The 15750-nt window shown below is 37.6% G+C and overlaps 1 protein-coding gene across 3 annotated transcripts in view; it reads left to right on the forward strand.

The window, feature by feature from the left end:
• LAMA2 (laminin subunit alpha 2) overlaps nt 1–15750 on the forward strand; it is a 541014-nt gene that overhangs the window by 413928 nt on the left and 111336 nt on the right. For all 3 annotated transcript variants that reach the window (XM_014734836.3, XM_070223794.1, XM_070223795.1), the window contains exon 35: nt 12418–12529. In XM_014734836.3, coding sequence (XP_014590322.1) covers nt 12418–12529 — 112 coding nt within the window. The remainder of the gene's footprint in view (nt 1–12417; nt 12530–15750) is intronic.

The following is a 15750-nucleotide window of genomic DNA, read 5'->3' on the forward strand; positions in this document are numbered from 1 at the left end:
CAAGAACAATAACTAAAATTACCAGAGTAATGGTGTATTTTGAAAACTCTATGCAGTAGCTTCCACAAAAGTTTTTATCAATTCTGAATTACAAAAGCACTGTCTTTGACTATGTAGAGAAAAAGAAAAACGAATGAAAATACTTGTAGTCTCTTTGATCTCATCATGGGATTTTTACATTTGTATAAAAATACAGTCTAAATCAGTATTCTTACACAAAAGAGAAAATCTTCTTTATTGTGAAAATCCCAAGCATTTAAGACACTTTTGAAAGTTAGAATGTCCATGTTGCATTGATCAGACTTTTTAAGGAACGGAGAGTTTTAAACTTTCAAAACTGCAAGAGGGTTAAGGTTCTTTTTGCTACTAGGGAGCGAAGAAAACAACATAAAGTCCGCCATCTTGTGGCCGGAAAAGTGCATGGACAGGAAGACTGGCCTGTAATTTAGGGATCCACTTTGCCTATCTAAGGGCTTTAAATGAGGAAGAATATTGGAGCCAGAAGGTTCTTACAGATTATCTAGTCCATTTATTTTTAAGGAGAGATATGAATTAACAATGGCCATACAATTCACTAAACTCAGGGACCTACGTAGGACCTGGTGTCCAGATTCCCACTGGCCTGGTACTATTTCCACCTGACCTGCGGCTGGTTTAGACTTGCCACAGGAAAATCAAATGGGCTTCTCAGCACATAGTGATTCACAATGGCCCTGCTGTTACAATAGCATACTAAACAGATTTTCAGAATCTCATACCAGCAATATAGAATGTATAGATATAGAGTTTCTTGCCAAATGTAGTTAGGCATTAATTAGATTAATGAGCATATTTATCTCATATTAACTTAATATATGATAGTTCTGTATTTGTTACATGAATACAACTAAATAAGAAATTTTAAACAGATCATAACAGAGTACATTTGAATGGATCAGTTCAACAAGCACTTGAGAATGTTCATTCCATACAAAGCCCAAGCTATGTGTTGGCAGATGAAAGATATAAATGAGGCTCAGTCTCTTCAAGGAGCTTGCAGTCTAGTGTGTGTGTGTGTGTGTGTGTGTGTGTGTGTGTGTGTGTATAAGCACTTAAGTGTGTGAAGTATAATATGGGACAACTGCATGCAAATATATAATACAACATAAAACAAAATAAAGGAACAAGAAATATACCTGCAAAATATATACACATGGAATAATTTAATCTAGTTAAGGATAGTTTGGGAAATTTCCTTGGAATTTGTAGCATTTCATTCATTTGTTCATTCATTCATTCATTCATTCTGTTAATAATTTTTGGGAGTCTACCGTGCTCTAGGTACTATGACAGAATGACAGACACTGTCATAGAGGGATAAGCAGATCTAACCCAGTCATTACTCCTAGTGGGCTGATTGCAGCCTAATGATCTGAGCCTAGAGACAAAAGAAATATTTCACTAGGAGAGTTGGGTCTATATTATGTCTTAGTTTACATTCTTTTATCTTTCCAGCAGACTCTCCCATGCTAAATTTTTCAAAATAGACTTTATATTTTAGAGAATTTTAAGGTTCAAAGCAAAATTGATTGAAAAATACAGGGAGCTCCCATTTACCCCCTGCTCCTACACAAGCATAGCCTCCCCCATTATCAACATCCTCCACCACAGTGGTACATTTGTTACAATAGATGAACCTACATTGTCACATCATTATCACTCAAAGTCCATAGGTTACTCTTGGTGTTGTACATTCTGTGGTTTTTGACAAATGTTTAATGACATGTCTCCATCATTATAATATCATAAAGAGTAGATTCACTTCCCTAAAAATCTTCTCTGCTCCATCTATTCATCCCTCCCTCCTCCTAAACCCTTGGAGACCACTGATCTTTTTACTGTCTCCATAGGTTTGCCTTTTCCAGAATGTCATAGGGTTGGAATCATACAGTATGTAGACTTTTCACATTGGCTTCTTTCACTTAGTAATATATATTCAAGGTTCCTCCATGTCTGTTCATCACTTGATAGCTCTTTTGTTTTTAACACTGAATAATATTCCATTTTATGGATGTACCACAGTTTATTTACCCATCTGCTGACTGAAAGACATCTTGGTTGCTTCCAAGTCTTGGCAATATGCTTAAAGCTGCTGGAAACATTCATGTGCAGCTTTTTGTGTGGACATAAGTTTTAAACTCATTTGGGTAAATACCGAGGAACACCATTGCTGGCTCACATTGTAAGAGTATGTTTAGTTTTGTAAGAAACCGCCAAAATGTCTTCCGAAATGGCTGTACCATTTTGCATTTCCACCAGCAATGAATGAGAGCTCTTGTTGCTCCTCATCCTCACCAGCATTTGGTGTCATCAGTGTTTTGAATTTGGGCCATTCTAATAGGTGTATAGAGGTATCTCATGATTGTCTTAACTTATAATTCCCTAATGACATATGATGTAGAACATCTTTTTATAAGCTCATTTGCCATCTGTACATCTTCTTTGCTGAGGTGGCTGTTCAGGTATGGCTATGGCCTGAATGTTTGAATCACCTCAGAATTCCTGTGTTGAAATCCTAACCCCCAAGGCAAAGATATTAGAAGGTTCAGCCTTTGAGAGGTGATTAGGTTTGACGGCAGAGCCCTTGTGAATGGAATTAATTCCCTTATACAAGGGACCTCAGAGAGATCCTTTGTCCCTTCCTTGCCATGTGAAGACATAGTGAAAAGATGCTGTTTATGAACCAGGAAGCAGGTTCTCACTAGACATGGAATCTGCTGGGGACTTGATCTTGTACTTCCTGGCCTCCAGAACTGTGAGAAATAAATTTCCGTTTGTATAAGCCCCCTAGTGTATGGTATTTTGTTATAGCAGCCTGAATCACAATTCTTTTCTCTCTTTTTTTTTAAAGGTATGCATTTTGGTGAGGAAGATTGGCCCTGAGCTAACATCTGTTGCCAATCTTCCTCTGTTTTTTCTTCTCCCCAAAGCCCCAGCACATAGTCGTATATTCTAGTTGTAGGTCCTTCTAGTTCTTCTATGTGGGACGCCACCACAGCAGGTCTTGATGAGCGATGTGTGGGTCCACGCCCAGGATCCAAACCAGCAAACCCCAGGCTGCTGAAGCAGAGCACACCAACTTAATTACTATGCCACTGGGCCAGTCCCTCTTTTCTCATTTGTTAATTGGGATGTTTATTTTCCTATTATTTTTTTTTAAAGATTGTCACCTGAGCCAACATCTGTTGCCAGTCTTTTATTTTCCCTTCTTCTTCTTCTCCCCAAAATCCCCCAGTACATAGTTGTGTATTCTAGTTGTAGGTCCTTCTGATTGTGCTATGTAGGACACGGCTTGATGGGCGGTGCCATCCATGTTCACGCCCAGGATCCAAACCAGGGAAACGCTGGGCCACTGAAGCAGAGCGTATGAACTTAACTGCTTGGCCATGGGGCTGGCCTCTGTTTTCCTATTATTGAATTTTAAGAGTTCCTTGTATATTTTGGATAACAGTCCTTTATCAGATATATCTTTTACAAATGCTTTCTCCAAGTCTGTGGCTTGCTTTGTCATTTTCTTGACAGTGTCTTCCACAGAACAGAAGTTTGTAATTTTAATTAAGTCCAGCTTATCAAGTATTTCTTTCACAGATCATGCCTTTGGTGCTGTATCCAAAAGGTCATCCCTTTACTCAAAGTCATCTAGATTTTCTCCAATGTTATTTTCTAAGATTTTATAGTTTTGCATTTTACATTTAGGCCTAAAATACATTTTGAGTTAATTCCAATATTTTTAAATAAAATTTTTATTTTAGGATAGTTTTAGATTTACAGAAAAGTTGCAAAGATAGTACAGAGATGTCTCATAGACTCTATACCCAGTTTCCCCTACTGTCAATATCTTAGTACTGTACATCTGTCACAACTAATGAACTGGTACTAATTTACCGTTATTAACTAAAGACTGTACTTTCTTCAGTTTTCACTGAATGTCTTTTTATTGTTCCAGGATCCCATCCAGAATGCTACATCACATTTAGTCATTGTGCCTTCTTAGGCTATATTCTCTAGACTGACAATTTCTCAGGCTCCCCTTGTTTTTGATGATTTTTGACAGTTGCAACAAGTTCATGCATTTTGTAAGATGTCCCTCAGTTGGTGTTTGTCTCATGCTTTCTCGTGATTAGATTGGAGTTATGGGTTTTTGTGGGAAAGACCACAGAGGTAAAGTATCATTTTTATCACAGCATATTAAGAATCTATGCAACCAACACATCTGATCACTGTTGATCTTGACCTTGATCGCCTGTGTGAGGTAGTGTCTGCCACATTTCTCCACTGTAAAATTACTCTTTTTCCTCCTTTCCACACTCCAGTACCATTTTTATCTGCCATTCTTCAGATTTTGTAACAGAAAAAGCCTAGAAATAAGACTGCTGAAAGCAAAGATCTCCTGGATGAAGTGAGGATGGCAGGAAATGGAAATCCTCACTTATTAATTAAACTTGCCCCTACCACATTTATCATTAGAAACATAACTGTCATGAAGACCTTACATACTCAAGTTGACATGATCAATTCTTTCTTTCCCTGTGGTCAACCTGATGATAATCAAAAGGTGAATGGATACACATGGGATCATAACCAGAGGGCTAGATGATTTAGATATCCAATATGATTAGGCTAAGATCAGCAGTACCTTTATCTCCAGGCATGAATGATGAGGCAGTTTGGACCAGAGTATAAGTGCAGTGGCCGTGACTTCCTATTATCCATGGCTGCATTAGAGGACACAATGTCTTACACTAGGACTGCACATTGGAATTGCCTGGTGCCAGGTCCCACCCCCACAGGTTATGATGTAATTGGTCTGAGGTGCAGTATGAGCACTGGGATTTCCAAGAGCTCTCCAGGTGATTCTGATGTCAGCCAAGGTTGAGAGCTAAGGCGAGCTGATAGTCACTTGTTGGCTCTAGCTCCTTTTCCTCTGCACATGGCTTTCACTGGTACAGCCAATCTTTTTGATGCTCCTTTTCCTCTGCTTTGTTGACTGACTAGTCTCTTTATGACTGACACGTTCTTTGGATTTGTTAAAAAATTTGACAAGTCTCATCCAGCTGCCCTCTTTCCTTCAAGTGCTGATATATTTTATGCTTGTTTTTTTATGGAGCAATCTAGTTCTCTAATAGCCATTGGTAAAGAGAATAATATTCCTCCCTAAAACTAACATTTAACTTGTATTTTATATAATTTAGCTAATATGTAAAAATTACATAATCAGATATCTCTTTCAATGTATTTTAATTTATTGCCATTTTCCTTCCCCATTGGCATATAAGTTCCTTGGAAATGGGAGTCACGTTTAGCATATTCAAACTGTCCTATAATACGTATGGACTACTGAGATGCTTTTTGATGACAACTCCATATACTTCTATAGCTACTGTGATTAGGTTCCTCTTTTGTGCCACAGCCAAATTTTTTGACAGACTGGGAGACAGGTCTGTATTCACTTCTCATCCACTGCAACCCGGACTTCCACTCCCAGCCCACTACCCAAACTATCTCTACAAGATGCCCAATGACCAGGTGGCCACTGAATCCAGCGGAAACTTTATTTGACTTGAACACCCTGTAGAAGTTGCCACTTGTCACCCTTCCTTCCTTCTTGACATACTCTCCTCTGTTTCATTCTTAGTTTTCTGATCTTTCATCATCAGGCTCTTCCTCTGCCCATCCCTTAAAATTTTATTTTCTTGGGGTCCAGTTCTCGGTCCACATCTCCACTCACTCTGAAAACTCTTTGTGTTTCAATTACCAGGTATGTGCTGATGATAAATAAATCTATATGTTCAAGACAGACTTCAGTCTCCTTCTTCAGTCCTATGTACCTAACTACTGACTGGACACCTCAAACTAACCTCACCATCTTCCTCTTAAAACCCATACTTTCTCCTATTTAGAGCATCTCAGTGATTTATCCTCCAGTGTTTACCCATTCTCTCAAAATAGAAGTGAACAGGTTCCCCTTCACTCCAAACTTTCTTTCACCCCCAACCCAATTCAGTTCTGTTCTATGACCTCTGTTTCTAAACCTTATCCAATTCCAACTGATTATTATTTATATAGCAGAGTGAACTTTCTAAATCACAGATCTGATCATATTACTCTCCTCCTTCAAATTCTGCAACGGCTCTCCATTTCATTCAGGATGACATGTGATGCTCTCCTGTCTGATCTGATTACTGCTTAACTCCCCAGCCCCATCTCTCTCCTCATGGTCTGGTCCTCTGGACCCCCCACACATTGAATATATAAGCCAGAAACCTAGAAATACTCCTTGACTCTTCTTTCTTCCTCATTGTCTTCCCACTATCCAACCCATTACCAAATGCAGTGGGTTTTACTTCTAAGTATAGCTCTCCTCTCCACTACCCCACTCTCACCCAGTCTCCATAACTGGAAGTTTGGGATTACCACATAAGCTTTCTAGCTAGCCTTTCTGCTTTTACTCTTATTCTGCTCCCAATCTGTTCTCTATGGTGTAGCCAGAAGACACTTTTACTATTCCAAATTTGAATATGTCACCGTAGTGCTTAAACTCTCCCCCCTGACTTTTCATTGCTCCTAGCTTAATCTTCCCCTTGGCCACATCTCCCACCACTTGTGGCCCTGACCATCTGCACCCCAGCCATACTATTCTTCAGTCACTTTGTCCCACCACAGAGCCTTTGTACACGTACTTTCTTTAGCCTTGAAGTAAATGACCTCCTCCTACATCTTGTTAACATCCGTTAATTCCAACCACTTTTCCAAATTCAGCTCATGGAAGCCTGCTTTATGGGAGCCTCTGTGACATTCCAGGTGTGATGAGATTCCTCCTGTAATTGACTTACACCCTGTGTTTTTCCTTCAGTTTGTGATTATAAATTTATTTTCATGATCATGAGAAATACCTCTCTACCTCACCAGTCTGTAAGCTCCAAAAGGGCAGGAAGCGTGTTTTGTTTTTTGGGGTTTTTTTCTGCTCACGATGGTTTTGCAAATATCATGCACATAGTATGTGGTCATTCAATATGTGTTTAGTTAATTCATTGTGGATAATTTAAATAATAGCATTTGAAGAACCAGATGAAAGGTAGAGAAACACACGATAAGCACTGATTTTGAATTTCTCTAAAATACGCTAAAATCAGACATATTTTATAATTATATTGAGCTGGATATTTTACTTTCTTTGATAAACATCTCTTAAAAGTTTATATTCTATAAGGGGAGAATGCTATGTAATAGGCTGAACTACATAATATATCAAAATATAGCTTTATTTACATTGTCTTTTTATTGCCTATTGAAAATCAAATTTAAATGAAGATAAGGCATTTTCAAAATGATGAAACTAGTTTTTAAATGATTTAAATGTCAACATTATTATATGTTTACAATGCCTTCTTCATAGTTTTAAAAAGTTTAAGTTGCCAACAATGTTTTTTATTTCTGCTATTATATGGTAAAAGAGAGAGAGAGAATGTATAACAAATTTTACTTGTTTGGTTTGTAACTTTCAAAATTGACACCTGAAATACTTAGGGAGAAATTCCACATGGAAGTGACTTGTTATCATTCCACAGGGTCAATTGGCTGCCCCCATCTCTTTCCTTGTGTATTGTCTGTCCTAGCCGCTTGCCTGAGGAGCACTTCACTGACACTTACATACATGGAACTGGTAGTGTTTGAAGATTACCCTTGAGAATATCATATAAATGATTAGATCTGAAATTTAATTTTAGCAGGAAACCATGTAAGTCTGCAAATGCAAAGGTGGATGGCATCGAAGCAATGTTGTTTATTCAGTAGTTAGATATGCTCCATTAGATTCTAGTTTTCACATAAAGAAGGCAGAAAATGAAAGACACTAGTAATATCCAACCAAGAAAATTATGTGCGGATTTCAAGAGACATAGTGAGAGCTGCTTGAGCTAAAGCAAGAAAGTAACAGCTACATTGTTCAGAAGTAAATTAATGTGTGCCTAATGATAATGCATGCTGCCTGGATATAAATACTCCAAAAAAAAAAGAAGAAAAATAAAAGGAACAAAACACCTAGTTGAGTGAACTTGAATGTAAAATAAACGTAATCAAAGGTAAGAGACATCCATAGAAGGTGCTGTATGAGATATCATTTACAAAGGAACACTGGAAAGATTGTAGAACAGAGGTAAGAGGACGTAAAAATAAGAAAATCAAAGATAGAGAATGAAAGGAAGATTGTACAACATATTAGGATAAATGAGAAGACATTTGTCAAATACTCAAAGGACAAGATAATAGAGAAGAGGAAAGATGACTAAGGAATGGGGATGGTAATTTAATAAAACGCAGGAAGAGCCAAACTGAACCAGACAGATAGCTTCTATCATGTGGTATTTAGCATTCATCTGGAACATTATCAATAGCCTGTCCTGGGTGAAACTGATTCTTGTGAATTTCGCCTTTACAATGATACCAGGCTCCATCACCACTCCCCATAGGTGACAGTGCATTTGTCATAGGCATCCTTTAGGGAGTCTCTCATGTGTGGTTTTGACAAGAGTGACTCTTCAACTTAATTACTGTGTAATGAGTCATGATTTTTAAAAATATCCATATGATATTCTGATATGGATTTTTAAATATGCTAATTTACTAAAATCTAAAGCTTATACACTTAAAGTACTACATAAGCTGGAGCAATGTCCCTCCTCCCACCCAGAATGCTCAGCTTGTTCATTTATTTTCCTGGATGTTGGCCAAGCATAAGTTAGTGTTTGACACAGACAGAATATGAAGCTATAAGACAGAAAATTTGTGTTTTGTCCCCAATTCCCTCTGTGTGAGTTCAGATAAGTCACTTAACCTCCCCATACCTTTTTACCAGGGTAAAAGTAGGGACCATGCCCTCTATGTATCTCTAAAGGTAGGAAGAGTAGATGAGACACAAAAGAGTGTTGTAAGCCCTTCTGAACACTCATATCAGTCTAGGGTACAGCTGAGCCTGACCGTGTGACCCATCGTTAAGAGTGCTAATACCATAATAAGTCAATGCCTTTTGGTGCCAGGAACCTCACATCTCCTCCTCTGCTGGAGTGCAGCCAAGGAGCAAGCTCTTCCTGTCTGTGCAGGGCAGGCCACTTTCTTCCTCAGTAAGGACCATGCTGGCCCTAAAGAGTCCTGCCCATTCCCAACTCCACCCTTTCCTGCACAGCATGGTACTTGGTGTGTGACGGCAAGCTGGTTTTGAATTACCATGAGGCCAGGGACTAGAACGCAGTGTGGTGGGGACTGGAGGCTCTCAGGCCTGGCTCTCCTCCTAAGCACTCAGCTGCAGCTCTTGAGCAGCAGCTTCCAAGGAGGCTGTGAAAAACACCCAGAAAACTGCCCAGCCATCCACATTCGCTGGCAAGCGTATCACGAGGCATATGGCCAGTTTGAATGGTATTGGGAAGGCATATGGAGAGAGATTTTTTTCCCTCTAACAGGCTTTAGAACTTCAAAGGGATAGTTGGTTTGATTATCATTATATCAGCCAATCACCCAACATCTTTGACCCCCTACAATACACCAGGCACAAAGATAAGACATAAGCCCCAAGGATGGAGATTAAATATATTGGCAAAACACCTAACATGACTACCGAAAATAGTCATGAATGCTGGTAACGATGGTTGTTTCTGAAAATCTAAGAAAGGAGAACACGAGCCAAAATATCAGGGATGGCTTCACAGAGAAGGTGAATCTCAAAGGCTGGATTTATTTTGGATAATTGGAGAGGAGAGAAGGAGCAATAGTATGAACAAATGCTTTTTCTGGAAATGTTCATAGAAATGTAGGCAATAAGAATGATAATAAGGTTGGCAAGATTCATTAGGAAATTGTTGTTTAGTCATATTTAACAACATTGCTTCAATATTTGCTATAAGTCAGGCATCATATAATGAGCTGGATAGAAAGTGATGAGCAAAATGGACTGGGTTCCTACCCTCTTAGAGCTTACTTTTGTCAGGGAGGCAGCTAATAAATAGGTAAGCCAACACATAAATGAGTAATTCTAAAGTGCACAGCACTGAGAAGGAAGTGTTCTGCTGCAGGCAGTGTGGAAACCTGGAGAGGTGCCCTGGGAATGGCCACACCAGGAAGAGATGCTTATTAGACTGAAAGCTGATGGATGACAAGGATCTGGTCACTGAAAGTATAGAACAGAAATTCATCCCAGGCAAAAACAACAGGATACCAAGGCCCTAAAAAGGGAAGAGTTTAGCATATTTCATATACAAAAGGAGGTAGAGAGGTCAATTGCATAGGGTCTTAGTGATAACTTTTTTAACTTGTTTCTGATCATAGGTCATGTAGAATTCTTGACATCTTAATACTGGAGTACTTATATAATTGGTACTGAGTTTGTTAGTGATGACTCTTACACATTACTGTAAAAATTAACTAGGTAAATAGAAGTCAAGGCAATGAGCACTGTCTTGATTGTCTAGAATTTAAAAGGGACAGTGTATCAATATATGTTTATTTCCAAAAAATTAGATGCTTTGTGCCATTAACAAGAATTGGTAAGCTTGATGGTATAAATACTTATATAAATTATTATCTTTTCATAATACATATAAGCTATTGATAAAGCAAAAAATAAATTTTAAGTTTAAATTATAATGTACATTTTCTGTGTAGTAAGAGATGCTAGTGCTTGGGATACATTAATTCTGAAGATAAGATATTGAAAGGTGACCACAATGGAGATCAGGTCCCTGTGAGATGTGAAAATAGGAGCAACATCATAGAGTACAATCAAGTCCAGACTAGACAAACATCTAAAGAAACTTAGACAGCCCCAACATCTTAAGCAGCTGACCTTAGTAATTCTAAAGCAGCATTTAGAAAATTATGTGTCCTATGTATGTGTAAAAAGTTACTTCATCCATATGAACCTTGAATCTAAAAGTGAAAATAATCCCATTATTGATATTTTTGAAGAGTTAATTCAGAGCATTTTAATACACTGATTAACAACCTCTAAATCATTGTGTGTGTGTGTGTGTGTGTGTGTGTGTGTATTAAACTTTAAAGAGTAATTCTAAAAACTTCCAATGAATTCTTATCCTTTCTTCCTTTTATTTGTGATAGTAACACTTTCAGGTTGCAAAATTAGATGATAATTGTTGGACTTTATATTCTACCTTTTGTGCAAAACCTTGAAAACTTTCATGAATTAAACCTCTACCTGCCCTTGGAAATTCAGAAAATGCAGTAAAATTCCTGTAGCATCTTTTACCATGTTCTGTGCTGGCCAGACATTTAGTTCTCTTTTAAGTTCTATTTAAAATCCACTTATGTATAAAGAAATTTAGATTCTCTGGGCATGTCTAGAATGCAGGCACTCAAGTCCAAGATTGTGGAGTATTAATACTCTGCCAACCTGGACCTTATTCAAATTTTATTGAGGCAGTTTGTGATTCTTTGATTGATTATCTGTAGATTACCCCTATCTTTCTTGTAAAAAAGAACTCATATTTATTAGCATATGCATACACATAGGAAAATGAAATATAAACCTATTATAACATGCTCCAAACCTTGTAGTATTTTTAAGAAATTTTTAATTTTGCACAAGCCATTTTTATTTGACTAAATATGGTATATCTTAATTATGAACACATTAAATGGATTCCCTTGGTCAGATGGTATTTTCAATGTGAGTAAAGGTGGAAATGTCTGAAGATACTCTTTGGGAGGTGAGGTGTTTTGGGGTCTGTTTCGTTGTGTTGACAATGATCTATGGTTCTGGGATTAATGGCCATCTTTTCTTGTGATGTCATATGGGGAAAGTTAGCATTTATTTTTCTTTAATGTTTTCCTGGCATCTTTAAAGTGTTATACAACAAGCACTTACTACTTACTAGCTAAGCATCTCCCCTTCTTTGTGTCTTTAATTAACGTATTGATCTAAACCAAATCTATAGGATGAGGCTTATTGAGACAGACTGCCCATGCCTCCTTCCAGAGATCATTGCTACACTCCACACTTTTTCAGTAAATAAAATATGGACAAAACTGCAACATGTGGAGGCTGAAGAATCCATTAAAGACTTTTGGCAACAGTACCTTAAAGATATTTCAAAAATAATTGCAATTTATCGCTTCTTCTGTGCCATTGCATATAACGAGGGTTTGAAAAAGACCAAATACAGCTCTCTGATTTCCATTTAATGGAAAAAGTAATAAAGTTTAATTGTATACTTGAGCACAGGGCATCATTTCCAGGACATCTGATCAATAATTCATCGATTGTCTTTGGCTCAGAGTAATATTTGAAAGAAAATGTAGCCAGTGGGAGCTTATCTAACTGTAGCTTCTTCTTCTCTATTAATTATGCTTTTCCCGAATTTGGATCATTAGGCTACCAAAGTGACAGCAGATGCCGAGCAAACTGGACAGGATGCTGAGAGGACCAACACGAGAGCAAGCTCTTTAACAGACTTCATTAAGGAGCTTGCCCAGGATGCCGAAGGTATCAGAAAAGTCATAATTTAATCATTATTTCTCCCAACAGAAAAATTGAAAAAGGATTACACAGGACTGGAATTTCTCTAGTAAGAGATGACATTTTTAAATTTGAGTGTTAGGTTTTAAAAAATATTTTCATCAACATATTTAAGGGCATTATCTGCTGAGAATCTACAACCTGCAGTGTTAAATTAGTGACGACAATCAGTGAATTAGTAATTATGAGTGCAGAATAGCAGTAAATTGAATGCGTTCCTTAAGGAATGCTGCAATTTTTGAGAAATGGCTATTATGATTAAATAACTAATGGACAACTTATGCTGTGCTATTGTTTGCATTCAAAACTATTTAAAAGACTTTTAATTTTTCAGAAAGCTAATTTTATCACTCTACTCAGTACTTTAAAGAGGCACTTTAATTTCTCAAAATGGCTTTTAAAATACTTGGTACTTGTTTTTAATGATCATCTGTTGCTTGGGATTTGGATGTGCTGCCTTACCAGGAGCTGTCCTGCATGTAGTCCACACTTCTCCAGGAGTTAGTTCTTGGAGTCTACCAATCTGATTGAGAATCAAAGTGGAAGCCATTTTGGGGCAAAAGCCCAGATTAAGAGACTCTTAAAGAAAACAGATAATATAAAACAACTCCACTAGTTATTAAATATCTCTTAATGTATAATAAACATGCATGCATGTTTAGAAAGTAGGAAAAAAGTTGCGGGGTTTTTTTTTTTTTGCTTTAAAAAAAATTTTTATTTCTCTACAATGTTATGTGTTTTAGATACATGGCTTTGTAATATAGCCAAATAAATCAGGACATGACATAACTTTCAAGACAGATCCTGACAGGTAATTCTTAGGAATCTCTGGCCAAGAAGAGACAGAAACTCCCAAAGATTGCCCACTGTAAGGAGTAACAGAGTTTTAATCTGAGGCGAACGTATCAAGATCTGAAACAGAAGTTGCTCCTACCAGAAAAATCTGAGTTAACTCCTTGTGCTGTATGCTCTGCTAGATGAGGTTGTAGTTTCCCTGGTTTTATCTTCCAGTGATGCTACTCGAAGTGTCCACCTCCCCTGCCTGCCAAAAACTCCCCTTGCAGGTAGAATCATTTTGCCCTGAGTGACACCCTGAAAGCGCTAGTCAATTTTCCAGGAACTTTTCCTTCCATCTCAATCTCAAAGACTCAGTACCCAGAAACCTATTCTGGGAATTCATTTTGATCATTTCAATCAAACATTGGTACCTAAGAATAAATGCTAACCTGTGTTTCCAGTAGACTCCAGTATCAGCACTGCTTACTTTCTCCTCTACGTTACAGCCTCCACCTCCTAATTTGTGCATCGCACAGAGGACCAGCAGGGGGCGGGGTGGAAATGATACTTAACCCAGGGTTGGCTCACCATCCACAATCTATCCACCATGAAAAAGGGTTATGTAACTTCAAAGATGTCTCCCATTCTCTAAATTGTGCATCAAATGGTCCAACGGTCTGTCCAGTTGGGGCAGCTTTTTCTAATTCACGTGAAGTGCCGTGTGGGATAGCTGTGATCCTGTACCTGAGGAAAATGTGAACACTCCTCTCTTCTTCCAGCAGGTACTAACACAAATGACAACAAAAATGATCACCACAGCCCTTTACAAAAAAGACGTTGGCAGAATTAATCCAACTGTTCAAATTTCATGAAAATTTAAACTAGAAAATACCAGAGTTAAACTAAATCTTCACCGAGATGTATATCTGTACCTCAAGACTAGATAGTCGGGAATTTTTTAAAAAGGAAAAGGAAATTCACCAACAGCTTTAAGTGGGTGATACGACATAACCATACCCTGTTTTTCCTCTCTCAAAACTACAATAATGAGGATAATTATCAGTACTTTAAGGTTTTATTAGTGACAATAAATTGCTGTGGTGAAAGTGAATGGTTCAGCCTGGCGTTTGTCTATTTCCATTTTATTTTTAGATAGATGGAATACCTTTCTCATCCTATCTTCCATTGTAAGTCATGACCCTTTATAGATAATCGCATTCTATTAATCTAGGCATTCTTATCTCACTATAATTTGTGTGTGTGTTTGTGTGTGAGGAAGAGTGGCCCTGAGCTAACATCTGTTGCCAATCTCCCTATTTCTGCTTAAGGAAGATTGTCCCTGAGCTGACTCTGGTGCCAGTCTTCCTCTATTTTATAAATGGGATGCTGCCACAGCATGGCTTGATGAGCGGTGCATAGGTCCGCCCAGGATCCGAACCTAAGAACCCCACAGCGCCAAAGCAGAGTGCGTAAATTCAACCACTATGCCACCAGCCGGCCCCTTGCTATAATTTTTAAAGTCTACTGTGCTATGAACCCTGATTAGATCATGAATAAACTATATTTTATTCTCTGCACCATTAGAATTAATGAGTGAACATACATAACCCATTAGTGTATATCCTGACATCTACGAAGATGTGATAAATGCTAGACACCCTTCTATCCTGTGTCTCAGGTCACAGGAGTATTTTTCATTCATGATAAAATTACCCATCAGAGGATATTGTTTTTTCAAGTTCAGTATGAAAAACAGCTTTGCTTCTCCTGAGGAATTAATTCACTTGCATGTTACAGATGTTGTAACCTCTGAAGGGTCCCCTTTTCATCCCTTTATGCTTCAGCTACTAAGACACTCAGCACTGATTTAGGGTCCGCTGTGCTGAACATTAGGGTATGCCATTCTGTCTATTAATACTTCTCCTGATTTGCATTAATTTTTTTATCTTTATTCAATCTCCTTGTATGTCATTTTATCTTGTTTTAAAGATATTTTAAAACTACTTTAAATTGCCTTTGAAATAAGTTAGAAACAAATAAATACATTTAAAAGATAGATTTATTTTACAAAAATGTTTGATACTGTTGGAAACATACTGAACTGATAGTATATATCTTTGAGTAAGAGACTAGATAACACATTCATCTTTAGCTTAAAAAATACCCAGAGACTTTCCACTTTCCAGCATTGTTCTAGCATTATTTTGCTAAAGCAGTATTTTTGTACCCTAATAATTTCTTCTAGTTGCTTACATATTACTTTAATTTAAAAGAAATGATGCATGCATTCCAAAAGGTACCACCATCTTTTCCTTTTTCTTTTCTCTCTCTGATATCATTCTTTTTCCACCAAATTTTTGTCTGCAAATAGACCAGAAGTGAGGCTCTGTCTCGCTTTCCTTCCTTCCTCA

The sequence above is a fragment of the Equus caballus genome, chromosome 10, assembly GCF_041296265.1.
Source record: "Equus caballus isolate H_3958 breed thoroughbred chromosome 10, TB-T2T, whole genome shotgun sequence".
NCBI lineage: Eukaryota > Metazoa > Chordata > Mammalia > Perissodactyla > Equidae > Equus > Equus caballus.